General features: G+C 48.3%; 2 protein-coding genes across 7 annotated transcripts in view; one reads left to right on the plus strand and one right to left on the minus strand.

Annotated features, from left to right (window-relative positions):
• Nucleotides 1-5940, minus strand: part of SEC24C (SEC24 homolog C, COPII coat complex component) — a 33438-nt gene extending 27498 nt beyond the window's left edge. For 2 of the 5 annotated variants that reach the window (XM_068689489.1, XM_068689484.1), the window contains exon 1: nucleotides 5796-5940. The gene's annotated coding sequence lies outside the window, so the exon portion shown is untranslated. The remainder of the gene's footprint in view (nucleotides 1-5795) is intronic. The other 3 variants (XM_068689487.1, XM_068689486.1, XM_068689485.1) reach the window with 2 other exon arrangements.
• Nucleotides 5941-6079: 139 nt separating this feature from the next.
• The window catches only part of SYNPO2L (synaptopodin 2 like), a 34669-nt gene continuing 14303 nt past the window's right edge, over nucleotides 6080-26445 (plus strand). The window contains exons 1-3 of one of the 2 annotated variants that reach the window (XM_068689490.1): nucleotides 6080-6681; nucleotides 20255-20406; nucleotides 22685-23346. In XM_068689490.1, coding sequence (XP_068545591.1) covers nucleotides 6577-6681; nucleotides 20255-20406; nucleotides 22685-23346 — 919 coding nt within the window. In that variant the 5' untranslated portion in view covers nucleotides 6080-6576. Of the gene's footprint in view, nucleotides 6682-8743; nucleotides 8766-20254; nucleotides 20407-22684; nucleotides 23347-26445 lie in introns of those variants that run through there. The other variant, XM_068689491.1, reaches the window with a different exon arrangement.

Below are 26445 nucleotides of genomic sequence, written 5' to 3' on the forward strand. Positions count from 1 at the left end.
AAGATAAATAGTAAATCTTAACACAGAGGAGACAAATACATCTGCAACAGCCATCAGCCAATTGAGGTAAATCCCAGTGAGGAATCTGCAGCTTAACGCAAGCGGATAACAGACAGCCGAGCTGTTTTGCCTATTCATTGATTACAGGATGCCAACTAATGCTAAGGTTGACTTTTTACATTATCAAAAATATGATGCTTAAGTATTATTTCAACAACTGGCACAACAATTGTACACAAGGGTACTAAAGTAACTACAGACCTGTAAGAACCATCCATGTACAAATGAATTTTTTCAGATCCACATACATTATATGAAGAGAAAACATTTACATCAAAATCATCTATTTCTTTACAGAAGACAGCTAGCGTAATACCATGCATTCGATATTTAACCTCCCAGAGCTAGTAAATACAGTAAGTCTTAATGCTAAGCATGCCAATGCTTACTCTGAAAATGAGGTATTTAACTTTACATGAAAGGAAATGAAGTTTCATATCTGTTTTTCAAGCTGCACAGAGGCAGTGAGAAGGCTTTTGTCTAGAAAAACTTCTCTTTAATATTTAAAGGTAATTTACTGCTCAGAGTAACATATAATGCCATTTACAACAGCTTATTACACATTTTTTATCAGCCTGCCAAGTTTCTAAACATGCTTACAGCAAGCAAGAGGGTCACTGCTAAAAATTCAGGTTTCCCACTCCACCTTTGACTTAGTTCTGCAGAACAGTCTAACCTGAGCAGCCACGGGGCCACGAAATCTGGACTTTGGGACCAGCACCCTTCCCCAGCTCCCCTGAAGGTTAACCTCTTCCTCCCTGGGCAGGCAACTAGGACCAGATTGCACTCACACACCTACCCACATCCTTTTTCTGCCCACTGCAACCAGACAAGCAGGACAGCTCCTCCTGCAAAGCTGGGGGTTAAAGAAAGGGAGAACATGGCAGAAGATTGCTCTACCTAAGCAGCTCAGAACATATGGTCATGTTGAGGAAGGAGGGCTGCTTTCGCTTCTTCCTGCCCCTCACTATTTCTTTTTGGATTGTCTATGAGGAATTTGGCTTCCAGTCACTGTTCCTACAAACAGGTCCTTCTTCCAGGAAAAGCTGCAGTCTAAGCAGCAGCATCCTGCAGGACACCTCCTGAGCTACAATCATTAAGACACTCTACACATCACACTTACAAAACTCTGCAGGACTCAGCGTGGATATTCCTGAACATATCTCAGGGTTGCCCAAGCAATTGCAACAGGGCTAGAACAGCTCAATATTTAATTCTATTTCTATTCTAGCAAACAACTTCTGACTTTTTTTATTGTATTGTCTGCTTCTTGCTCTCTCCTCAGTAATACTGAAACCAAGAGGCAAGCTCATTTAATACAAACCTTCCAGAGAAAAACGTTTTGAGATAGACTCTATGTAAATTAGTACTAGGCAATTATCTCCTTTGTTGGGTTACAAAGTGCCCCAAATGAGAGGAAGGCAAGATACACCTCAAACCTTTAGCTGGCCACGTGACAGCCAGCACAGGCCAACCTCCACCACAACACAAGCTGACGCTTGCTCTGTAGCAGCAGAGGGTCAAAGAGGGAGCTGAACGGAAGAGGAAGACTCGAGAATTAGCTTGGTGTTGAAACTGCGGACAAGGCTGCTTCATTTATCTTGGCTGCTCAACCTGCTCTAAATGTAAGGCTTGTGGCACACTTGCTCATAACCGATGTGGAGTATCATGAAGGGCAGGGCCAGAAGTATCCACCTCTGAGAAGGCAGAAAAGAATTGTCACTGAATGAATCCATTTTCCCTCTCCCCCAGCACCAGTCATTTTTATCAAACAGCTTTCATTTTGCCTGCATCCAAAACTGTGTACATAAATTAGAAGCTGGTCACTCAAGGAGAAGTGGGAAAAGCGAGGATTTTATGCTCTATTTCTTATGACATGAAGAAAGGTGACAGAAAGAATGAAATACATACACCATACAGTGAGAAATGGAGAAAGCTGTCCCACTTGACGGAAGTACTGAGGACGTTCATTTGTACATGGTAACACATTACCAGAGCTAAGCCAAACGTAATGTTTTAAGATGCTATCGAACATCCTATTACTGCTCACAAGGTAGCGTACACAAAGATCCAATAACCAGGACTGATACGAGTGGTAAATACTATGACAACAAGTGGATGTTACTACAAATAACTCAAATAATTCTCTTGCAGAATATACAGCCGTCACTCTGCCATTTTCTTTTATTCCTCTGTACAAAGGCAGTTGACCATGCACATTTTGGTCAAAATAGTGTCAGTGCACACAGTCAAACTTTATACTGGGATACCGTTAAATAAGATTGACAACCAAAGCTGGTAAGCAGCAAACTGATGGGAGAAAAATACACAGTAATACTGGGAATAGATCTTACACTTCTGTAATGGTTTCTGTATTCCAAACAAAGACTACAGTTCAGTTTTTATGGCCTATTTAAAAAAAAAAAACAACTAGTGATTCACATGAGCGTTTCAATCAGCAAGTCTCCCCAGTCTTTGCAAACTGCAAGCTCATCTTTTTTTTTTTTGTTTGCATTCACTTAATTCCCTTTTGAAACTGAGATGCTTGATCTCATCAGTTCTTGACTGCTTTCTAAACCAAGTGCGTACAGTGAAATTCTTTTTCTCCAGAAAGATGTTAGTCCCTTTTTCACTGGTCCCAGAGAAATAAAAGCCTTGTTAGTTTCAACTTCTGGACTGACTTGATCTTTGTTTAAAAAAAAAAAATAAAAGAAGAGGATAGCACGGCCTGCTATGTTTTGCTGGACCTGAAGGAAATATGCCAACTTGATTTCTGACCACAGATACTAAAACCCCTTCCAGAAGATGGGACAGAAAGGCACAGTTGGCATCTCCACAGATCAATTCAGAGTATTACCTACAGGGCTTCTAAAGCATCTAGGCTGTAACTTTTTTGGAGACAAAGCAAAGTTGCACCATTCTCAGATCACTCTCCTGAAAGACAGACATCCTTCATTTTTTTCATCAGATACGATTTTATGATGTCCTCTACAAGCATTCACAGAACACTTGACTTCTCCTCAACTCCAAGAAGCTCCTGTCTTGTTTTTCTACAGAAAAACCTGGAAAAAAAAGTTCATATCCTGGAAACCAAAGACTGGCAATTGATCTGGAAGTACTCAGGCCGTTACAGCAGCATGCACTCCATACATTTGTCCAAAACAACCCAAGTGACACTACTGGAATTGACTCTCTGAGCCAACAACATGTGTTTTGACAGCTCACAAGAGGTGTAAGACATCTTGTTTTAAAAATAAGACTTTACAATTTAATGTCACCAGTGAAAGTCCAGAAGCCTCAGTATTCTCATCAAAGACTTTCAGGAAAACTAAAGAGAGTAGCTGCTAGAACCTCACTGACACAACAGGTTCTGGTGCAGAATTTTGGAGGCCAGTCCTTCGTGGACTGTTTTGAAAAGGTCTTTCAAACTATCATTCACTTCTGAGGTATGATCATTCCATGTTCTTCTAAGTAAGAGCCACCTTAAACCCTATTTTGTTAGATTGTTTCATCATCTTGGGCAAGGTCCAAGACAACATTTAAGTTACAAGAGCGCAGAAGTGGCTAAATATGGAATTTAAAAGTCTTAGTCTTTACCAGACTTTAAGCCTACCACTATTTCCAATCCCTATCATCATCACAAGAATTTTAAGTCAAAAAAAAATAAAAAATATATAAAACTGATTGAAGTTGAATGGTAGGACTGATTTACACCTCTACCTCTGGAATAAAGCCCTAAAAAAAAAAAAAAATCACAAACACTCAGTCACTGGCATTGCTCCTGAAAAGCAGTCCTGTAGGGGCAAAAGTCATTGGAAATTACACCTCAAAAAAAAGACGGTGAAAGATTTATCTCCTTCCTTAGCTTTAACTCCATGTACACGTTATGATGTGTGAAGTCATCTGACTCACTTTGGTGAACTCTGCACAAGTATAATCGATTAGGAAAAGTTGAAAGTTATTTAAAGTTTATAGAAGAGGCCAGAAGGAAGAACAAACAAACAGGTAAATAACTAGTAAGGCCAAAGGCTTATTATAATGGTGCACAACCTTTCTGCACATGCATTGTAACACTGCCTATTTTTCACCTAAAGCTTCTATACTCTGACTTCCTCTATGCAAACATGCATTACGCAATTCCCATCACTCGCAGGAAACCAGAAAATCTCACAATTAGCTTTTCCCGGTGCATGACTGCCCGGCTCATAGTTTAATGATTTCTGTGCTAACAATGAACCTCACTGAACACATAAAAACAAGCTTTCTCTTCATAACTCATTGCTGATGAAACCTAAATAACAAGAAACATCCACCTTGTCTGTTCTGTGAGACATTGTTGGTGATTATTTTCAGTCGTTCTTTGTACTTTGCCCTTCCTCAGCCAACTATCAATTCTTTCTTGGATTTTTGACCCTTCTGATAATAAATGTTACAGGAAGAAAATTTAGTTCTACAGTAAGTAGCAGAAGTAAACACTCAAAAAGGTACAAGCATTGAACAACTCATTAAAGAAATAATCCTCTACACATCTGCTCTCTGTAAGTATTCAGCTTTTAGCCACGACATTAGAACCTGTAGTGACTGTCCCAGCAAATTAAAAAGCAGTATTGCCTTCATCACCTTCCACTTCCCACTGTCTATAGCAAGAAAGGATTATTCTGAGTGGTGCAGCTTTAAGCAGAAAGGGGCAGTTCCAGGAGTGGGAACCTCTCCCACACAAAAATGGAGAGAGATGCTCGTACTTCTGCTGACAGCGTACAGCAAGCCTCCTCTAAGGGGGAGTTTTAGGCCAAATGTATTTCTAACAATCCCATAGCCAGAATACCTATTCTATGACAAGGGAAAAGAAAAAAACAAAATACATCAACCCCAAAGATCTGCAGGTCTATTCTGAACAACTCCACATTACTGAAGGCTAAGGCCTAAGACAGCACCTGCAACCAGCCACCTCGCTCTAGGGATGGGACTTGACACGGCACGTAAACGAAGCCTGGCCTTGTGCACTGTATGTCAGATGGCTGCTTCTCCCCTCTAACGTTTCCCCTAAACTTTTAGTGCAGTTTACTAAGGAACCCTGTGACAGAAAGAAACTAGAGCTGTTTGCTATGAAGCTACCATGTTAGCAGCTGAAAATTAATGCTGTGCATCAAACTGAAGATCTCTGTTTTTCGTGTTATTGTAAAAAACGATAACAACCCTGGCAGGTGCTCGTGATGTGGGTGCAAGCAGCCCACCCGTGCTCCTGCCGCAGCGCGGGGCAGCTCAGGCAGGGCTCAGGGCACGGCGTGAAGCTGCCAGGGGAGCCCCGCGGGTGCGGGCCCGCCACACGCACAAGCGGCGGATGCGGAGCTGCGGCCCGGGACCGGGGCAGCCGAGCCCCCCCCGCACCCCCAGCCCGGGGCAGCCCGCAGCAGCCCGGCGGCGGCCCGCAGCAGCCCGCCTCGGCCCGAGGCCCCGCCGGGCCGCCTCCCTTCCCTTCCCTTCCCTCGCCTCCCGCAGGCCGCCGAGCTCCGTCCCCGCGCCGCAGGAGCCCCTCAGCGCTGCCCGGCGCCGTGAGGGAGCGCGGGGCCCCCGCGGGAGCGCGGCGGGGCCGGGCGGGGCCGTGCGCGGAGGCAGCGCGGGGACGGAGCGGGCCCCACGCAGCGCCCCGCAGGCCCCGGCCCCGCAGCGGGGAGCTGTGGCCGCGCCTCAGGGCGCCCCCGCGGCCGCCCCCCGCCCGCCAGCCCCCCGCTCACCGCCGCTGCCGGTACCGGGGCCGCTGCCGCCGCCGGGCCCGCTTCCGGCCGCCGGCCCCGCCGCCCGCCGCCTGCCACGTCCGCACTCCCCGCCAACCCCCGGCCGCCGCCGCGCCCCGCCCGCCAGGGCCCGGATGCCGCGCACGCGCGCCGGTGCCGGCAGCGCGCAGGCGCGCGCCCCGCCCGCGGGCACGGCGCTGACGTCACGGCGGCCGCCGGGGCGCGGGGAGCGCCCCGCGATGGCGGCGGGCGGGGGGCGGCGGGGGCGGGGGGCCGGGGATGGAGCCGGGCGCGGAGCCGCTCCCCGGGCCGCGGGGCCGCGGAGGGGCCCCCAGCGGGCGGCGAGGCGCCGGCTGCCTGCCCCCGTTCGGCCTCGGGGCGGGCGCTGGCGCCTGCAGCCGCGGAGAGGTGTCCCCGAGGTGCCGCCCTGCCCCTGCCGCGGGGCTGTGCCGGGGGGCCGGGGACGTGAAGCGGCCGCCGAGCGGCCCCGTCCCGCCCCGCAGGTCAGGGCCGAGCTATTTTGAGCCCCGCTGCCGCGCTGGGGCCGCGGGCACGGGCTGAGATTGACGGCACACGTGTGCGGGACGGCGCTGGCCGCGGCCCAGCAGCAGCATCGGGTGTCCCGGCGGGGCGGGGCGGGTCCGGGGTGCGCGGAGCTGGGGGAGGCAGCGAGGAGAGGGGCTCGGGGGCAGCGGGGGGAGGCAGGGCCGGGGCGATGCTGCCTGCTGAGAGCCGCGCTCTGCCGGCGTTGGGGAGATAAAGGACCCGCAGCGCAGGAGCCATGGGAGCCGAGGAAGAAATGGTGATCACGCTGTCTGGAGGCGCCCCCTGGGGCTTCCGCCTGCAAGGGGGCTCTGAGCAGAAAAAGCCCCTCCAGGTGTCCAAGGTAGGACCGCAGGGTGCGAGCTGCGGGCAGGCTGTGCTCAGGGCAGCTGTGCCGAGCCGGGCAGCTCGCTGCCAGCAAGGACCGCGGGAGCTCCTTGCTGTGCCACAGCTCTGAAAGGGAAAACGGGGCAGTGGGCAGGCAGGGAGTGGGGTGGGGTACGGGTCCTGAAACGGTGCTACCGAGGCAGAAATAAAGAAGCGTCAGGGGAAGATCTGCTTGGTTTCTCAGGGCAGGTCGGATAGCGCACAGTTTGCACACAACCTGTGCAATGCCCCCAGTTGTCTGCAGAGATAGAGCAGCAGCGGCAGCCCAGGGAAAGGGCTCGCGTTCACATACAGAGGCTTCGGTGTTTGGGTAAGGCATCCAACGAAGTCAAAACCAACTGAAGTGAAAGCAACAGAAGCTGTATTTCAATGACACTGTCTGTAACACTTCATTATTTTCCAGCTTTCAAAATAGCTGTGCTTTTCTTAGGGGCTCTTACATTGCCGGAGCTTTCTCAATACAGTCTGAAGTATTTTTGATGCTCTAAGCAGCAAGTATGGGTTCACATTCAAGGACAGAAGGAAAACAGTTGTTTGGAAGAGTTGAAATAATAAAAAAGGAACAAATACGAACTTTGTGTTGCACTAATTTTGATTAACAGCTGTCCTTGTTTTCTTTACATAAAGATGACTGAGTAGGTTAAAAATTAAGGGAAAAAAAAAAAGTCCTGTGTTTATTAAGCTCCTAGCAGCTGCATTAGCTTTGACACAATGATATCTTGGGATGTCTCGCTGGAAGGCACCCAGCAGCAGGCATGAAAAAATGCTTTGCCCAGCCCTTTCTGTTTCCTTAAGTAGATTGTGGGTCTGACAGAGAATTTTAAAACGAAGTATTCTGTGCCCCCAGGTCAAGGAGTGTTCATCTGTAACAAACTGTTTGAATCCCCGCAGCTTGGCCCTGAAGTAGGCATTTCTTCCATAAATAAAGATTATCTGTAGGAAAACCAACATATTCAGAAAGCTTCAGGTGCTGAAGAGAAGGAATACCCTCGAAACAGGTATCTGGAATCGGTGGTTATTAGCAAAATGGGCTTTTCATTGGCCACATAAATTTTGCAGAATTGTTCTGACTCATTGTTTTCCTTCAATGGTCAAGAAACTGGAATTGGAAGAGGAAGGAGGTACTGAGTATCTTGTAAAGATTACTTGGGGAAGAACAGGAGCAAGAACTAGCCAGTGCCCAGACCAAGTTGCACCTTAAGGTGCCTGGAATATTGCTCCAGGATTAGTGGCACTTCCAGAAAGATATTAACTAAAACTAGCTTTCATCCCAAACTTGGTCTTGTACCTTAAGTCTAACAATGCAAATATATAAATGTATTTTCAATCTGAGGAAAAAAAAATGAAAATATAATTGATATAAATCCATTTGAGCATAAATCATTCTTCCTGTAGGACTGCTTTTATGATTATTGTTTGGGGCTATTATTAACCTGAATTTACTGGCATCCCAGTGACCATAAACACTCGCTGTTGTAGAGACAACACTGTTTAGTCAGTCTCCAAAGAAAGGCTTTATGGATGCTTACTGGGAACCTAGTAAGGTCCTATCTGATTGTAGAATGCTTAGAAGAGAATAAACCCCCAGAATTCAGGGCGTAGCCTGACTCCTCTGTTACCAGGTAGAGAGCTGAAGTTTGAATCTCAGGTTTTGTCTGAGTTGAAAGATCAACTCCTCATTCTTCTGCAGTTAGGATTCTGCTATTGACACCTGTAGGATGTAGCCTGGGCCAAAATGTTGACTGCAAAGCATCCGCCAAATCTCTAACATCATTAGCAGCGTCTGGATCTTCTGGGAGCCAAAGATGGGAATGGTCCCAGCACTAAGGAATCCTGACCAGGGACTGTGGCCATATGTTATCACACAGAAAAAGAGGGCGGTGTTGTGTTTGTTAAAGCTGTATTGGTTTGTTAGAGCTGGGACCCTTGAGTTGTGGATGTGCAGTTTGCCTCCATTCCATGATATCAGAGCCACTGCACAGCACTGGGACATGTGGTGTCAGAGGGAGGTGTCACTGAGACTGAGCCTGCCTCGCAGAGGTAAGGTCAAATAACAGAGTGTTTGTTAGCATGGTGAAGAACATGTTGTGCGTGCATGGAAAGACAGATTAGATAAATGAGAAGGGTCAATTAGTAAGCTAGTTGCTGTCAAAGAAAGGACTTGGGGAGAAAGAGAAGTTCTAAGCCAGGAAAACTTTGTCTTAGCAGAACAGAAATTGTTACTAGTGCTTTGGTTCTTAGAGCAAAATCTATTTGGACAGGATGGGGAAGAATAGAACAGGAACATGGATGAAACTGTAGAAAATATGAAAGAAGATGCAGACACGAATATCCTGGAGGTATCAGGAAACACTTGAGTGGATACAGTTGGGTGTCTCTGGGGATTCCAGTGCTGTCGTTTCAGGCAATTTCAACTTCTAGACTAGGAAAGTCACAGGAGTAGCACAAAGGAAAAATGCTTACCCTTGGATGTTGAATCAAATTGTTTCCCTATACCATTCTGGCTGAAGAAGAGCTAAGCAGATAAAAAACTTATTTGGGCCCAATGAGTGGAAATGAATCAGGTATAACAAGTTATATAGAAACGGTTTGCACTGTAGTTATGTAGAAATGCTGGAATTGCTATAACAGACAAGGTTAATGGGCAGTCCACCTCCTGCTTCCTGTCTCCTTTGTGTTTCTTGCAACACAGGTGTGTCAGAGGAAACTAAACTTCAGCAATGCACCTAATTTTCTAGTAACGCAATGCGGAGGAAAATTCTTTCACCCCCCAGCTGATTATCAGCATGCTCTATGAAGTACATGAGAATTGACAGTCCTGGTATTTTAGCCTATACATAAACAGATAATTATTTGTGAACAGCTGGTGTTACCTGTCTGATTAAATCTCAACTGTTTCCCAATGAAGATTCAATAACATCATGCAGTCAGACATTCCGAAGACTAAATGTTGCACAAAGTAGGATTTCCCATTTTGAGTCACTCTTTGTTGTATTACAAATCCATGGAAAACTCATTACCTTAAATGATCATTTTACACAGTCACAGTTCCTCTTGCCTTTCTTCTTTCTAATGTTTATATCATCATCTTGTTATTGTTTTTCCATATGGAAGATTATTATCAATCTGATTGATAGCAATCAAATGATCAATCACTTTAATTTCTGTTCTTGATATCTGTTATTTCTGAAAACTCTTTAAGCCTGTTGTATCCCTTCTCTTCCCTTCCCTTCCCTCAAGCCTCCCAGTGGGTATTGACGAAAAAGCTCAAGTTTAAATAACATAAGCAAGATTGAAATGCTAATATTATTTTCTACTGGTTACATGGTTCCAGATCTGTAACTGTGTATGTCTTTCCTTTTGTCATAAACTCTCCTACAAAAGCACACACTGAATGTTTTGTTCCACCCTAACAATCATTTGCAGTGTCTGTGTGCTAAAAAATGTCTGATGTGTGTATGAAGGATTGGTGGTACCATAACAGTTCAGTCTCGTAAAAACAGATGTGGAGATGTGGTAGTAGAGGGTGAGGCAAAAGAAGAAGCAAAAGAGAATTTATTAGTGTCTGGGGAACCCTCCATGGAAAAGAGTAGATGATTTTTAAATTAGAGTTATATTAAAATATCAACTTGGTAATGAGTAAGCTGAAAAAACAACAGACATTGATATGCTCAGCAGGCAGATACACAGCAGGATAAAAGATCAACAGAGGACATGAATAATTCTGCAGAAATTAGGAAGGGTTGAAATACGGGGAACTAGAGAAACAAATAAAGGGAAAATATAAGATTAAAGAACCCAAAAAGGAAAACAAAATCTCTATTCTGTTCATAGTTACAGCAATGTCCTTATAACTGAAATCAGTTGAACTACTGTGCTTTCACATTTAGCTTATTATCATTTGTAATGAATCTTTTAACTCTTACCCAGTGAAGCAGATAAAGGATAATGAGAATTCATGCTATCCCTTACCAAACCAAAGGTGACTTTGTATAGCTCAGTGGCTGTGTGGTAGCAACACAACACAGCAACACGACACAACAGATCTTTGGCCAGAAACAGTCAGCAGGGAAGAGAAAATAAGCTCAGAAGTAAGAAACAAAAAGTGTCCGTAGATGGTAAGATTTTTATTTTAGAAAAGCTGAGGAAAAAGCACATTTTCCTGAAATGCACAGCACACCTTGCGAGGGGAAGCCTTCATGATGAGAAGGTTCACCCACTCTGAAAAGAGCTTACAGTAATGGAGAGTAATACCATCAGGTCCTGGAGGATTTCTTTGCACTAACGGTATGTGCATCAAATGCACTTGAAACTAAATAAAATGTGAAATAGCTAGTCTGAGAAAAGTCGTAAGATACGACATAAGCATTAAATCCATCATCAGCCAAAGCAGAAACATAACATGGAGCTGTATTAGGGAAATGATTTTTAGGATCAACAGGGGTAGCTTTAAGATGGTACAAGTACATGTACTGCCTTTAGGGAGTTTTCTACAGAACAAGATTTATTCCATTAGAGGGAAACCTAGTTAATTACTATAAAAAGCAGCACGGAAGACACTTGTACCTCCAGCTTAGTCTGGTCCACAAGTACTACTGAAGAAATTAGTGGAAACTGGAAGCTTTCCAAGAGGTACTGATGGTAGAGGAGAGAGATCTGGGCATGTTAGTGCATCACAAGAGGATAACGAGCCAGCAAAATGATGCATTGCTGAGAAAAAGGCAAACGAGTGAGCCTCAGCTAAGCTGCATGTAACCAAAACATGAAGGCATTGATGTTGCTGTCTGATGTACGAGTGAGCATTCACTGGAATTACCACACCTATGGAGCCGGCCACTTTGAAAAAATATTAATTTCAGGTAGAGCAGCTATAGAAAAGGACAGGAGAGAAGGCTTCTTTCATCTAGCACAAAGGTTGAGAGATATGATTGCTGTCTACAAATAGATGTTGGGCAAACACCAGCAGCACTGTTCAAATATAGGACAGCATTGTCAACGATCAAGCGTGCACGGAAAGACCAGCAGTAACTAACCAGGGAGGCTCAGCAACAACTTTCCAATCCAGGCAAACAACTAAAAACCTCTTAAAATCAGGTTATGAGCTGGAGCAAACAGCCTGGCATGTGAAACAACAGAGGATTGGCCCTTTTAACTCAGGAGGCTTCTTTCAGTTCCCACTTCTGCACAAATACTCTGCAGCAATGGAGTGAATTGTTAGGGGAAGCAGTGGCCACGGGACTGGATAGCTATTAAAAGCAACAACTGTTTTGTCGTTTAAGAGCAGTTCATCACAACCTCCTTTTGACCTCTTTCTTACCAATCTCTACTTTCCTGTGTTTCTCTGCTGCAAATCCTCTGTCTCTACTGTCTCCTCTGCCAGACACAGAGAGCCCTGCTGCCATGTGCCGTGCCACTGCTCCCTGTGACGCATGGCCTGGCTGCTGTGTCCTGTTCGCCTTTGCTCGTGTGACATTATTCCTGCTGAAGGCTGCCAGCTCCATCCCAAATAGGGCTGATGGCTTGCAGACTCGCAAGCACTCTCTGCCTCTCCTCCGTACAGTGAAAGGTGGACAGGCAGGTCTATACCTGTTCCTGCAGACATTTAACGTCACATCCAGGAAGGTGTGGAAGGTGTGCCTGGCAGCCTTGCCTATAGCAGTCACTAATGCTGGCTTTGGAGGGCCGCATATGGCTGGCAGTGCTGTGGAAGGAGTTACTCAGGCAGTTTTGGGAGTGCTCCTGGACATGTTTTATGGCCTGTCAGTGCCTAGACAGGTGCCACCACTGGCTGCCAGTGAAGGAGAGCTGGCTGCAGCACTGGTGGGACTTTCAGAGGAGCCTGGCAGTCACTGTGTGCCCGAAGGACACAGGGCTTCAGGGCTGCTCCGCCGCTGAGGAGCTGCAAGCTCAGTGCAGCGCTGGGATGGCAGCAAGCGAGGTGCAGAGCTTGGAAGGAGAGCTCTGCCCTTCCCAGCATGAGGGGATAGGACCTCCAAGATAGTCATAGGAAGATGGCCTAAAGAGAAAATCATGCTATTGCAGCTACAAATCACCATTATTGATTTGTACATGTATCATCCAAGGATCTGATCCACAACTCCCTCTGTATCACCAGGGGCTTGGAGCTACCTGCAAGGAAGTAGCATTACACAGGCACTCCCTTTCAAACAAGCATGGAGAGCAGGCTGTGTGGATGGCAGGGATCACTGGTTATGCCATTCCCTACAAACTGTCTTTACTGTGGAGTACAGGATTGTGGTTTAGACCAAAAAGAGCTTTTATTCAGTGAAATGACACAGGAAATGCTAAGTGGCAGTATCTACTTATTTTAAAACAAGACTAGTAGGACTTCATAAATTCATTAACTTCACCCTAATGTAGGGTACTAGATATATCTTTTTCTCTCCAGAACACTAACTGAAAGATTGCTCTCCCATCTGACTGGGAAGCCTATGATAGTTAGAAAACAATTAGGAACTGAATTTTAGTCTACACTTGCTCTCAGCTAATCTTTAACCCTTGGTATAGTACTCCTCTCTCACTCCTCAAGCCATTTCACTCTGTTAAATCTTTTCTTTTCCCTGCGTACCTTCATGTTCCAAAAGGCATGATGAAGTCACACCTATGAAAAAATGGGATGTTGTCTTCTGGTCCTCCACACATTACTGTCCTGAATTTCTCCTCTGCCATGTGACCACAGCTGTGCTGCCTCATGCTTTTCGCTTTCACAGCTCATCAAAGACTTCTGCTTGAAGGACACTGTGACAAAAGCTTCCACTCTCCTCCTTGCAGAGATGAAGAGACTGGGCAGTTCTGTCCTTGCATCCTATTTATGCTGTAGCAGGCAGGAAGAATGTCTGTCAGATGACTGTCAGCAGCTGTGGGGAAACCACACGAGCTACACCTGTATGTGGTGTATTAAATGTGCCTGGGACTGCACTGGCACAGAGGCTTGCTGGTGTGGCATGGAGCAATATCTAGCAGTTAGAATTCTTCCCCTCTTCTGAATTGGGTGGCCACATGCAAGCTGTCCATAGGCAGTGCCCTGTTCTAGCTCCCAGACTGTGCCTGGGAATTGTTCAGGAGAGCACTACCTGGCCAGAGCCAAAGGTAGGACCAGGACCATTTCAACGGTTTGACAGTAACAGGCACTTTGCTGGCATTATTCAGCCTGCTACTGGTATGTTTCTGTGCCAAAGTCTCTCTGAATCCTTCAGGTGAAAGGGCTGCTTGTCTAATCCCTTTCTGTCCTGGCTGGTCCTGTCCTGGCCACAGAGCTGCAGAAGTGTGGTGCTCATCCGTATCAGACAACTTCAGAGAGGCTCTATTAAGGTTAATGAGTGCTGTCATTTGGTGCGGTAGCCCATACTTGAAAATACGATGAATGTTGTGTACAATAACTTCTTACAGACATGAGTTTTGACCTGGATTGTATCCTAATTCTACCAAAATAATAGCAGGTATGTCTTCTTCAAGTTGCTCCTACCTAAGTGTAATGCTTTGGAGGCATACATGTATTATACTTGAGACTGCAGCTGTTCAACAATAGACAGTAACTAAAAGTCCTCTGTTCTGAATAAGGGTTTTATTCAAAGTTTGTTAATCCTCACTGCACAGCACCAGCGCACAGTGCTAAGGTTGAGAGCATCTTGTTCTGGAGGACTGAAGCCATGTCTCTGGATGACTCTGCCCTGTGTTCAAGGCCCACTCACTCCTGTCCCAGCTCAGTGCCTGACACTGTAAAATGTTGGTAGCTGGATTTGCTTGTGAACATTTAATTCCCTTAGATTTCAATCCTAATATCTTTTACGTCATGAAGAGGAAGGTTGAACATCTAGAAAGAGATCTACATGAAATAGGTGAGCATGTTTCTTCTGAACACTCCCATCTCTTGTCCCAGCAGCTAGACATGAGCACCAGGACTCTTGCTTTTTGGTGTACCTATCTGTTCCTTCTGAATCCTTGCATCATACAAAAAAAAAAAAAAAAAACTTGATATCCTGCTGCTTCAGTCTGTTGAAAGCAAAATGCTTACCAAATACTTTTAGTATCTCTTGTAGTACATGTGGCATTATTCTTTGTCAGTGGTATAACACTTCACTCACTTTTCAGCTACTCTTCTATCAAGTAACAAAAGGCCACAGAGATAAAGCCTCTTTTTGTCTACCTGCAGTCAGCTCTGGTGAGGCACTTGTTCCCAGCAGCAAGCTCCACGCTAAACTCTGCTTAGGCAAAGAAGGTAGATTGTTTGGGGTTGTTTTCTGGTTTTCTCCCAGGTAATATCAGCACAAAATGTATTTTCAAGGTACTTGGTTTCAACAGACAGGCAAAACTAACAGCCCCCACTTGGCTGTGTTTGTTTTGCATCAGTTGTACCCACTGGTACAAATCAGAATTAGGCCCGGTGCACTGAAGATGTGTTCTCTTCCCAACACTAGGATAGCTATATCCTCACCAGTGCACTCCCTCTAGGTGGTAACAGACTAGAGGAGTCCTGTACACACTCAGTGGATTGTCTAGCACCAGCATCCTTTGCCACCACCAGGTTTCATCTCCAGACCCCTTGCCCAGAAACCACCCAATCTGTCCTTGTGCTCAAGATACCTTCTTTTACCACCCTGTCTTGCTGTATTTGTTTATCATTCCAGAAAATGTCTGTTTTCTCCCTTCTTTCTCTAGTTAAACACCTTCTGCTTAAGCTTCACTGTGGATGACCTTTGAAGTAGGTCTGCAGGGACAATGGACCTGCTTTACCAAGATGCAATGCAGTGGCACCTCTTAAACTGGAACAAGGTGTTAGGGCAGAAGTTATTGGAATGAAATAAAGACATGTAATTGTAATGGTTGGTGTAATTATAATAGGTTAGAGTAAATATTCTCCTCTAATAAAAATACAGCAGTAACACAAAGATGTGATGCTACTTGCATCCCTAACAGGCAAGGCATAGAAATAGTATCTTACTGGATCATTATGTTCAGATGGGCAGCTGAGAGAAAGAAATCTAAGAGTCAGAGCAAATGATTAGAAAAACCTTTTGATATCCAGGCTCCTGTCATTTACAGTTCAGTGTGAGTGTTTTCTCCGAGGTTACACAAAAACTCCTCCAGGCCTCCTGGATGCCAGTCTAGTGCCTTAACCACAGGGCTGTTTTTTTCCTTGCACAAATAAAGATTTGGCCCTGGCCCTGTAGGAAAACCAAACTGTTCCAGTAACCAAAATGATGTTAACACAGATGTGCTGAAAGAAGAGATGGAGGGTTTGCTTCTTCTCTTGCAGCTATCAGCTGCTGTGGTTGTGGTTCAGCTGAGCAGGAAGTGCTGGGAGGAGCAGACCCTGATGTTGCTTGGCTCTTCAGATCTTGCCTGAGTTCATTCCCCCTTGGTAATGCTTTGTATTGCTTCATACTACAACAAGGCAGCTCTTACCCCTCCTTGGGGACCCTGTGACATGACTACATTTCACTTCAGACTGGAAATAAAATGTGAATACTGCTGAATTGCCATAGGGTGCAACTACTCCGCTGTAGCTGCTGAGGGAAAGGGGGCAGCTATACAACTTGAGATGCAATCAGAGAGGGGAAGGAGAAAGACCACTTGTAGTCAACATCCAACTCTTACTTGGCCTGAGCTTGCTCAGCTGCTGCTGGGTGGATTTTAGTATAATGTAATTTGTCTTCCTGCTGTATGGATTGAGCTCTGCTGATGAGGGAGGTGTTGAGTGCCTTGGGGAGGCAAGGGCAAAGATGGCACGTACCTGTTAGATTCCTGAAAGGCACTGCGAACCACTTCTGATTACCCACAGCATCTTTCCTTTTTTTTTTTATGAGGAAGGGGTTGTGGCCAGTAGGGACGGTGGTTGCAGAGTTTCAGGACAGGTTCCCTGGGCTGTACTCAGGCAAGATGGGAAGCCACTGAGTTACTATCAGGACTACTCTATTATTAGCATCCCAGCGTGTGTTCACCCCCCACATACCACTACCTAAATATAGTCCATACTGAAGGACAGATGCTGCCGAGTTGCATCTGACCCCCTCCTCCCTTGCATTCCCGAAAGCTAGGCTGAATTCGCCCAAAACACGTCCAGTGAGCAGCGTGTCCTTTTGTCTCCTCAGGGCTGTGCTGAGAAAGCTCTGCTAGAGCCTCAGCCCAGTCCTAGCCTTCTCAGCCTCTCCCAGCACTGGCCTTCCCTTCAACACCATTTCTTCTTACTTGCTTTGTCATTTGTTGCTTTTGCTCTTCCTTTTTTGACCGCAGCTGCTTCTGTCCCTTCCCTCCTGTCTCATTCAATGTGATCAATTAGAGGAACAGGGCAATGTCATAAAGGCAAACAGGCATATATATGTGCACATACGTAGCCACTGTGGACAACCAAACCTCTCTGACAAGAGCTCTTCTGTCACAACAGAAGTCTTGGTGTGAGTGCAGGGAGCGGGACAATCTCCTGTGTCAGTGTATTTCATTACTTTGTCGTTCAGGTATTCTGTACTGTTTTGTATTTTGAGGAGCATGGATCAGTAAGGCCCTGACACTGGGATTCCTGAAACCCAGCTGAAACGTAAGCAGGACGTGTCTCCCAAGTGAGTCAAAGTGTGCAATGGGGAGGGGGTGGTGTCTACTGAGGTAAGGAGTGGAAGGTGTACCAGATAGGTAGGTAGAAGAGAATTTGTGGGGTTTTCCCCTACAAAGGGAGAGGCCAATCCTTGCAGATCGGGTAGTGTAATCCCCTGGAGCGACACCTTGCTTTCTCACAGTCCCTCACTGCTGCCTCTCACTTGCACAAGAAAGCGCTCAAGGGATCTGCTTCAGAAAGCAGAGAGGATTTCTCTTTGAAATCCCACTTGTCCCATCCCTACAGAAGGATTCCTTTCCCTCCTTTCCCCATCCGCTTCCACAGAGCTGCTGGGTGACACCGTCCTCCCTGTCTGCAGCCTGTGCAGAGCTCTGAGGCTGCTGGGCGCCCAGGAGAGGGCATCTTTCCGACATGGGCAGCGAGTGGCCGGGAGGGCAGCCTGACCTTCAGGGTGGGCAGCTGGCCTGGCCTGGTGCCCCGAGGGCTCACTGCTGCCCTCCCTGCGAGTGAGCCGTGAGCTGTGCAGGCTCCGGGCTGTCATTGAAGGGCTCCGCAGCACTGTGCTGGCACTCCTGTGAAGTAATGAAGCAGGCCTGCAGCCTGCTGACGTGGTTGTGCATTAGGTCCTGTCCTTTCTGTGGGGTGTGCTGTCTCCCTGCAGATTCATTCCCCTTCTGCCTTTAACCCCTTTGCTCTCCTCTCTGGCAAACGCAGTGGGGTGGGAGTTGTCATTAAAATGTGAGCAGGTTTCCCTCTGCCCCAGGGAAGCAGATTCACAAAGTTCCGGGGAAGGATTTATAAACCTGTGGGGACTGACAACCAGGAACACTGTCGTGCTATTTTCAGACTCTGAAGGTCTCTTCCTGGGCTGGACACTGGGCTTGTTTTCCCAAGGAGGAATGGGGACAGGGAGACCTCTCCTCCTGGATTACAGAGCTAGCTCGCAGCTCCTGCAGCAGCACTGCAGTAACTAGAGCTGCTTTCACCTGCAGACCTCCTGCCACCCTGGGAAAGGCTGAGCACAGACCAAGCCAGAGCTGCTGGGCCGGCACGTGTGCTAACCATAAAATACATGCACTGCCTGCCCACCTTGCTCTGCCCACATGGGGCAGCTAATGTCCCAGCAGCCTGCTCTGATCTAGGGGTGCTGAGGCACAGCAGGCACTGGCCTGGCAGTGCTGAGTGCTCCCGGCAGGTTCCTGCAGTGCCGAGGGACCAGGGGCTGGCGGGATGCTGGTGAGGCCGAGCAGCTCTGGGCTGGGTGGTCACAGCCCACGGCCAGCTGGTTTCAGTGAGCATGGAGGAGTATGATGGGATGTGAAGAATGCTCTCAGCACCTGCTGACAGTCTTTAACCCCCGCTTCCCTCGCTCCAAAACTGGGAGAGGTGCTCAGCAAGTGTGTTCCTATCCAGGGCTGAGCGCGAAGCACTTGGCGTGGAGCAGCAGTTGGCCTTCTGAGGAATACCAGGGGGACGTCTTCCTTCTGCCCTCCCTGCAGCCCCCTAACCCTCTGCATTAGCTGCGGTCTCAGTAGGCAGCACTGGAAAATGAGCCTGCTGTCCCCTCTCAGTTAGCAGCTGCACCTTGAGGGAGTGTCAGGAAGCAGCATTTGTACTGTTACAGCAGAAAAGTGGCTCTTCAGCAGTGGTTCATTACAGACCCACATGTTCTCATTCCTGGCTTTTATTAACAAGGAGGGAGATAAAGGCCTAAAATGACAGCGGCTGATGGATATGGCAGCTGGGATGAGAGAGTCCCTATTTTAAGCACAGAGGCAAAATTCGGGGTCAAGCTGGAGAGGCTACAGGGTGATAAAGTGCCAGTGAACGCACAGGCAACTCAGAGCATATCCCCCCTCTTTCCATCTTCTACCCCAGTACCTCCCAGTTCCGCTGACAGGCTGACCTGCAAGAAGTGCTGCTCTTGCCCCTCGGAGGATTAGGGCTGAGTCTGGTTGCTCAAGCAGCAAACTCTAAGATATGGGAGAAGGTGCCCTGCTGTGCATTACCTCTCTTCAGGGATCTGCGACAGTCTGTTCACTGCACCCCATTAAACAGCTCTGCACTGTTTAAGTCTCTCACTTAACTGTAAGATCTGAATAAAATTTCTAGAAGTATTTACAAAGTTAGTGCATTTAGGCCTGATTTGCCATCGTGCAGTGTTTTTCTCTGGAAATTCCAATATGCAAAATGAGTGCATTACGGGTGCTACAAGAAAACTGTCCTATTGCTACCTACATGGGTGAGCTCTGTGTTTTTGGGCTGAGTGGGCACTTGGTTTGCTTGCTTGCCCTAACAGAAACGCTAGACTGTGTTGTAGGTTTCAGTGAGTAGTTTAACTGAGATACAGGAGATAACTCGGATAACTGAGAACAGAAGGAAGAGGAAACACTTGGTATAAGATGGCCACAAGAGGCCAGGTTAGGGACGAGTCTGGAACTAGAGCCCCAGACTCCCTTCTCAGACAAAGCAACACATATCTCGCACAGCTCCTGTTAAGGCTAAAGATTTACTCCACATTTACTCTTGTGTAACAGGACACCAACGGCGTGATGCAGATGTCCAGAAATATATTGGCCAAAGCCGTTTGAGCAGGAATACCTGACAGCAGGAAGTGCCAGAAAGCCCCCTACTCTTCCTGATGTCAGCTTCCCCGAGGACGGCATCTACAGGGGCTGTTTGTGTGTCAGGGATCACACCACAGATTCACAGGAGGGGGTACAGCTGGAAGTGCTGACACGCAGCCACATACAGGAAAAGTCTGGAATAAGGAATTACCACAAGTGCAGATACTGAAAGGCACAGGGCCTGGTCCATCACAGTGGCAGCACAGTAGTCTTAGGCCTTATTTTATTCTTTCAGGGATAGAGCGACAAAAGGGTCAGCAGGAGACAAGCACCTGCACTGAAAAGCTGCTGTTCTTACTATCATCCCCATCCTCTCTGTTCTGTTTTTCCAGATCCGAAAGAGAAGCAAAGCATGCCGTGGAGGCCTGTGGGAAAATGATGTGCTAGTATCTATCAATGGCAAGTCGTGTGCCGGCCTCTCCCATGCTACTGCCATGCAGATCATCGACTCCTCCAACGGCACGCTCAACATCCGTGTGAAAAGGTAACTGCTTCCCCAGAGCCATGCTGAGACAGTGCAGGCAGCACAGCAGCTTCACCCAGCACAGCAGGCAGGAAGGAGGCAGGCAGGGAGCCTTTGGTTTCTCCATCCTGTGAGCCATCCTGGGAGTTCCCCATGGCTAACATGTGGCCAACCAAAAGTTCTCTGTGCTGCTCTCCTGAGTGCCTGGCAGTGGGGTTGAACTCATCCCGGATTTCCATGTCCCAGCCCCTTAGGCTGGAGGGAAATGCAGTGTGAGGACTGTGCTGCTAAGAATGAGCAATTTAGGCTACAACCAAACAGTTGCCATAGGGCAATTCAGCTCAGGAATTAACAGAGACACAGTTCATTCTGTAGAAATGGATTTGATGATGCATTGGATAACTGAGCCAAGACAAAGACAAAGGAAACACAGGCAGAAACACAAAGACAAAGGAAAACAAGAACATGTAGGCTCCTTCCCTTGGCTTCTGGGAAGGTGACGGTGCCTTCTGATGCGCTCTCCCTGTGCTGCTGTGATTAAGTGGGACAAGTGAGCCCTGAGCAAGGTGGCCAGAATAGCGCCTGGCTCCTTGCCGAGGCCTTATCTCACCCCACTGGAGCCCATCTGCAGCCTCAGGTGCCCCGGCAAATTCCTCTGGGCCAAAATCAGCACTCTTTGAATTAGCAAAGTGACAAAGGAAGGCTTCTCGTGGGGTGCATGGATCAGCCCTCGGGGAGCCAACACCAGATGGCTTGGGGATAACGTAGCTAGTCAATGAAGTTGGCTTCCTTCTGGGGTACTGGAGAATCATCAAATAGTGCTTCCTCATCACAGCGCTATTCTCACTCTACATCTACATTCCCAAGGAAAACACCAATTAGTTATTTTCAGAGAGGAGAGGTGGCTGCAGTATGCAGGGCTGTTGGTGTGGGATGTGTGTGAAGAGAGAAACAGAAAGATGGTGACCTGAACGGACAGGGCAGAACCACAGAAACTGGCTTAGAAGCAGCAATGATTTTCAGCTATTTGATCAAGTGTTTAAAGAAGAGGAAGGACTTCTTCGTTTTGCTTAGGGAGGTTTGTGTTTGCTCCCCAGTAAGAGTTCATAATACAAATATTATTTAAAAAAATAAACAGAGAAATTGTCCCACCCTTCGCTTCCAACAAGGCTTATACTTGATACACATATAAATTTTTCACAGTTCAGAGGCTAGATAAAAAAGAACTGGGATTCAAGTCACGAACTCCACAGCTTTACAGAGGCAATACTCTTCCTGGCTTCCCTGTATGCGTGCTCAAAAGGCAAATACGCGAGGCTCCCTTATAAACCCAACAAGCCCTGGTGACTCTGGCAAGGGCAGGAAGATTTTCCCCACCCCATCTCTGGGGTCCAGAATCAAACTGCCTTTGAACTCTGGGCTTGCTCCTGAGGAGAGGGAGGACAGAGCTGACTGGTTTCCCACCAGCAGAGCCAGTTCTCCCTCTGGCAGTCAGCAGTCGGACTGACTGCCCCAGTCTGTCCTGCTCCTACCCCAGCCGTCCTCCCAGCTGACTCACAGCATGGAGCTTGCTATGTCTAAGCCAAAGGCAAATGCCAGCACGGACTGGGCTGGCATGTCTGCAACGCAGTCGTCAAAACCAGACACTGGCAGCTAGCTTGTGAAGCAGCCCCGCAGTGAGCTGGCCACACATCTGACCTTTCTCACCAGCATGGTCCTGCCTCCACAGAGTGCTTGGCTCCTTTTCATAGAAGTATTTGCTATTTGCTCCCATCTAGAAGGCTGGGCAAGCAAACAGCACCTTCTTCCTTCAGATAACTAAACTGCTGGAGTGTTTTGGAGGATGCCCTGGTGTACAGAGCTGGCACAGCTCTAAGATGCAGTTCCAGCTGCAGGAGCAGCTGGGGAGCTGTGTGACGGCCAGGGCACCACCTCGCAGCCCTGCCTGGCAGGCTGAGTGGGCACGGCCAGCTGTGCTGAGGACTGCGTGCTGGGCAGGAATCTACCTCCCATGGAGAAATGCCTGGGAGCTGATTAAGCAAGCTGGGTAGATTTTTATGCTTTCAGGACGTTCTGATTTCCGAGTGTTTAACACCTGGTTTTCAAAGAGGTCATGAAGCAGAAAATCAGGATGAGAGCAAGTAGCTGATGTCAGACATGTGCCTGCCCTGTAGGTATCGATCTGTACCATGTGGAAGACACCTGAAACACCAGCTCAGCCCTTAGCCCTCCCTCTTCTCACGGCAGGGTTTTCTTCCAGCTCCCCACACCTCACTCACTGCTTTTCCTTCTCCTGCAGGATAGTTGGTGGGGACCAGACGGGCCCACGGCTGCAGCGCTCCCCTTCCCCGGGGCAGCGAGTGCTCTCCCCGCCGTCCCCGCTCAGCCCCCCGGCGCAGCTGCTGAGCTCCGGGCCGGCAGGAGCCCCGGCCACCACGCAGCCCCCGCAGCCCCGGAGGGCACCGCGGCACCTGGACAGCCTCACCTCCCCACCCGACAGCGAGGCCTACTACGGCGAGACCGACAGCGACGCCGACAATGTGGCCCAGGAGAAGCACCGCCGGGCCCGCAAGAAGAGCCCGCGCTCCCCGCCCGGCAGCACCAACAGCAAGGCGGACGTGCCCCAGGACGAGGTGTCCCTGTCCGAGCAGAGCGGCTACGAGAGCACGCCGGAGGCCGCCACGCAAGGGGGAGCTGAGGTGGCCAGCTCCGGCGGGGTGGCCAAGAGGGAGATCGCCTGCCCGCCCGGCAGCCGCACGGACACGCCGTTCTCAGAGAGCGATGGAGCGCTGCGGCCGCCCTCAGCCGAGGGCCGGGAGCCTTCCCCGGAGGCGATGCTCCTGCCCCATGCCACCAAGGCCATCCGAGCAGAGCGCCACCTCATCCCCATGGTGGGGCCCGTGGAGCACCCAGTTGATGAAGACCTGACCACCACGTACGCGGAGAAAGCCAAGCAGGCCAGTAAGTCCTCTGCACCCTGCCACTGCCCCACGTCCTCTTCCCGTGCTTGAGCTCCTTTCCAAAGCCTCACGCCTGCAAATGGCAAGTGGGTTAGCTCCTCAGCTTGGGAAGAAGCAAGAGTCGAGTCAGTCCTGCGCAGACAGGGGCCTCCTGTTGCAGCTTTGGCACCGGGGTCTAGATCACCCAAGGTGTCCCAAGCAACAGATGAGAGAAAGGGCCAGGGGTGCAGGAGTCACTTCTAGGAGCTGCAGCCACACAACTGTGCAGTGAGCCCTGGTAGAGCTGATGCCTTTCTAGAGGGGTACCCACAAGGGCAGGGGGGAGCTGGTCAGTCAGTTAATTCCAACAGGTCCTTGTAGGAAGTCGAGACCTTTCCAGGTGGGATAAAGCACTGAAGAATGTCATGTAGTACTTGGGTGATAGGCCTGAAGTGACCTTAACTGTGGATAGCTTTCCTGGTTTCTGCTACACGTTGTATTTCAAACCCAAACACGAAGGCAAGGTAAGATGTTATTTGACTTCACAGTTGTGAAGTCGAATATTATTGCTTTTGATTATGATTACCCAATAATATTAGATAAAAAGTACTCAATAGCTTTTGTCATAGGAGCATCTCAGTGCACGGTATGAGTGGCTAATGGACTTCTCTGAGCCTAGAAATAAAGCAGGTTTCAAACATCTGACTTAACTGAGGGACAGATTGGGAAGCTTAGGAAAGTTATCAGGCTGATTCAGATAAACCACCCAGATTCTCACTTCTCGTTCTCTGCTCCAAGTGCAAGGCATCTTTTCCCCAGACCAGCTAATATTGCAAGGCAGTTGGTAAGCCACTCCCTGCTCTTTTTCTTGGTTCTTTAGAGGTAACTTTCATACCCAGGCTGCATCCTTTGGGCAGGGCGCTGGCTTCCTGCTCTGCCCTGTACTGGGGGCACGGACTCAGCTGGGTGCCTTGCGTCAGGCCCCGCTAGGCAGTGCAACCGACCTGGTGCCTTGTGGGATTTCTTTCTAGTCTTCAGCACTCCCTTTCCTTGGGAGAGCAAAGAAAGCAGTGATTTCAGCCTCTGTGAGGATGAAGCTATTTTTTCCCCCTTTGAATAATGTACAAGCATGAGGTGAATGGTGAGAAAGGCATGTTCAGCTGCTCCCTGCCACCCGATAGTCCCAGCAGCGGATAAGCAATTGCTTTACATCAAGGCCTATTTCCATGGATAGCGTCAGCGCAGAAGGCTCCCAGGAAAGCCACGTATTTAATGCAGAGCATTTCTGATGGCAAAATAATACCCCATGGCAAAAGGTGATGCAACTCTATTGCCAGCTAGAGGTAGGGTTCCTAGAAGCATTACACACCGCGCTAATATTTTATTCTCCTATTACCCTTCCACCCCTCACCCCCCCCTTCTGGATTAGGTTTGGCCATGGGTGTCCTTATGTAAGAGCTGCTCTGTCGTGGATGGCAGTTCACATGGCCAGCTTGGCCTTTTCTTGGGTTAGGAATCTTGGCAGGAATGATGAAGGCAAAACTCAATGTCCTGATTGTGCTGGGGCACAGTACCCAATAAAAAAAAAAAAACACACAAAAGTGATCAGCAGCCAGTAACGCTGGGAAGGATGGAAGCAAGGAGAGAAAGATGGGAGGTGTTCGTTATGTGGGGAGCAGAGCTGAGGAGCACCTACATCTGCAATGAACCCAGGAGGGTGCAGGACCGAGGAGCTGCGCTGGCTCCTGGAGGGAGGCTGCCTGGTACCGGAGGTTCCCAGCACTGCACGTGGTGCCAGAAATTGGCCTTGCAAGGGTGCTGGGACATGCAATGGTTCCGCTCCTATGGTTGTGCCAGGCTCCCGCGGAGCCAGAGGAGTTTAAAGCTCTGTTTCTCTGCCCCTCCTTAGCAGTACCCAAAGCACAGCAGCCTGCTTGGGAGAGAGGGGCTCCTTGGTTTTGCTAAGCAGGAATGCAAAGCCAAGCTCATGGTTCAGAAGCTAAATAAGTTTTTAAAAACTGAGTCAAGTAAGGTAGGTGACTTGGACAATCGGTCATAGGAGCCCAGGACCTGATGTAGATGCAGTAGACAGGTGAGAACCATTCTGGCTACCAAATCAGATATCTGCCTTTTGGAGCACCACCTCTCTAAATATCCCAGTGCTCCTGCGCAGCACACCCTCCTTGCCTTGCCCTGACCTCCTCTTTGTCATGGCTCCCACCACTGCACCACAATATGAGTAATTCTTCTTGTTGGTTTGTTTGTTGGGAGTGTTAACTGGTTCCTCACCCTTTTCTTTCTGTAATGTACTCCTGCAGCTTTCTCTGCCTGCTGGGATGTTCTCTCCAATGCTAGGGGTATTTCTCTTGTCCTTTGTATTCACTCTTTTTTAACTTCTCATTGTCATTCCTAAGCTACATTCTCCCATTCCTACCTGTCCCTGCACCTCAGGCAAACAGAATTAGAGGTAAATTTCTGATCTGGGCTGATTGCCTACCATCCTTAAGAACATTAGTCAAACTACAAAATGCCCCCCACATTCCCCTCATTCTTTTTCCTGCCTTCACTATAAAGGACGATCAGTCTTTTATGGCCTGATTCTTACTGATTCCTTTTCTGTTAATTTGTGTCTGACTGACTCCAGTACACATCTTTTTCAACAAATCCACCAACTTTTGACAACTACAGTTGCTTTCCCTGCTTTTGCTAAGAGGATATAAATCACGTGGCCGTTGCCGGAGGTGACACTGATGTCTGTCACCTGCTCTGGCCTCAGTGCCACAGGAGCACACGGAGCTCACTCACTCACACGAGCCCAGGGTTTGACCCTGGGAGCAGAACACAGCATGGTGGCGAGTACAGACAGTGAAAGAGGATTTGGCAGTGGATGGGATGGAACAAAAGAAGCTCAGGGAGGAGGGGACAGCAGCTGATGGTGCCACCTTAGGATGCCCTGTGTGTAGGCAGCTGCTGTGCTGGGGCTCTCCTACCCTGGAAAGGGTGCAAGGGCTCAGAGCTCTTTCAGGCAACAGCCTGTGCAGTGAGGTGCGGGCCTGTCTCTCTCCAAAGTTCCTGCCCTCTCACAATTGGCACATTTTTGTTGACTCATTTTTTTCCATCG

Source organism: Anas acuta, chromosome 7, assembly GCF_963932015.1.
Source record: "Anas acuta chromosome 7, bAnaAcu1.1, whole genome shotgun sequence".
NCBI lineage: Eukaryota > Metazoa > Chordata > Aves > Anseriformes > Anatidae > Anas > Anas acuta.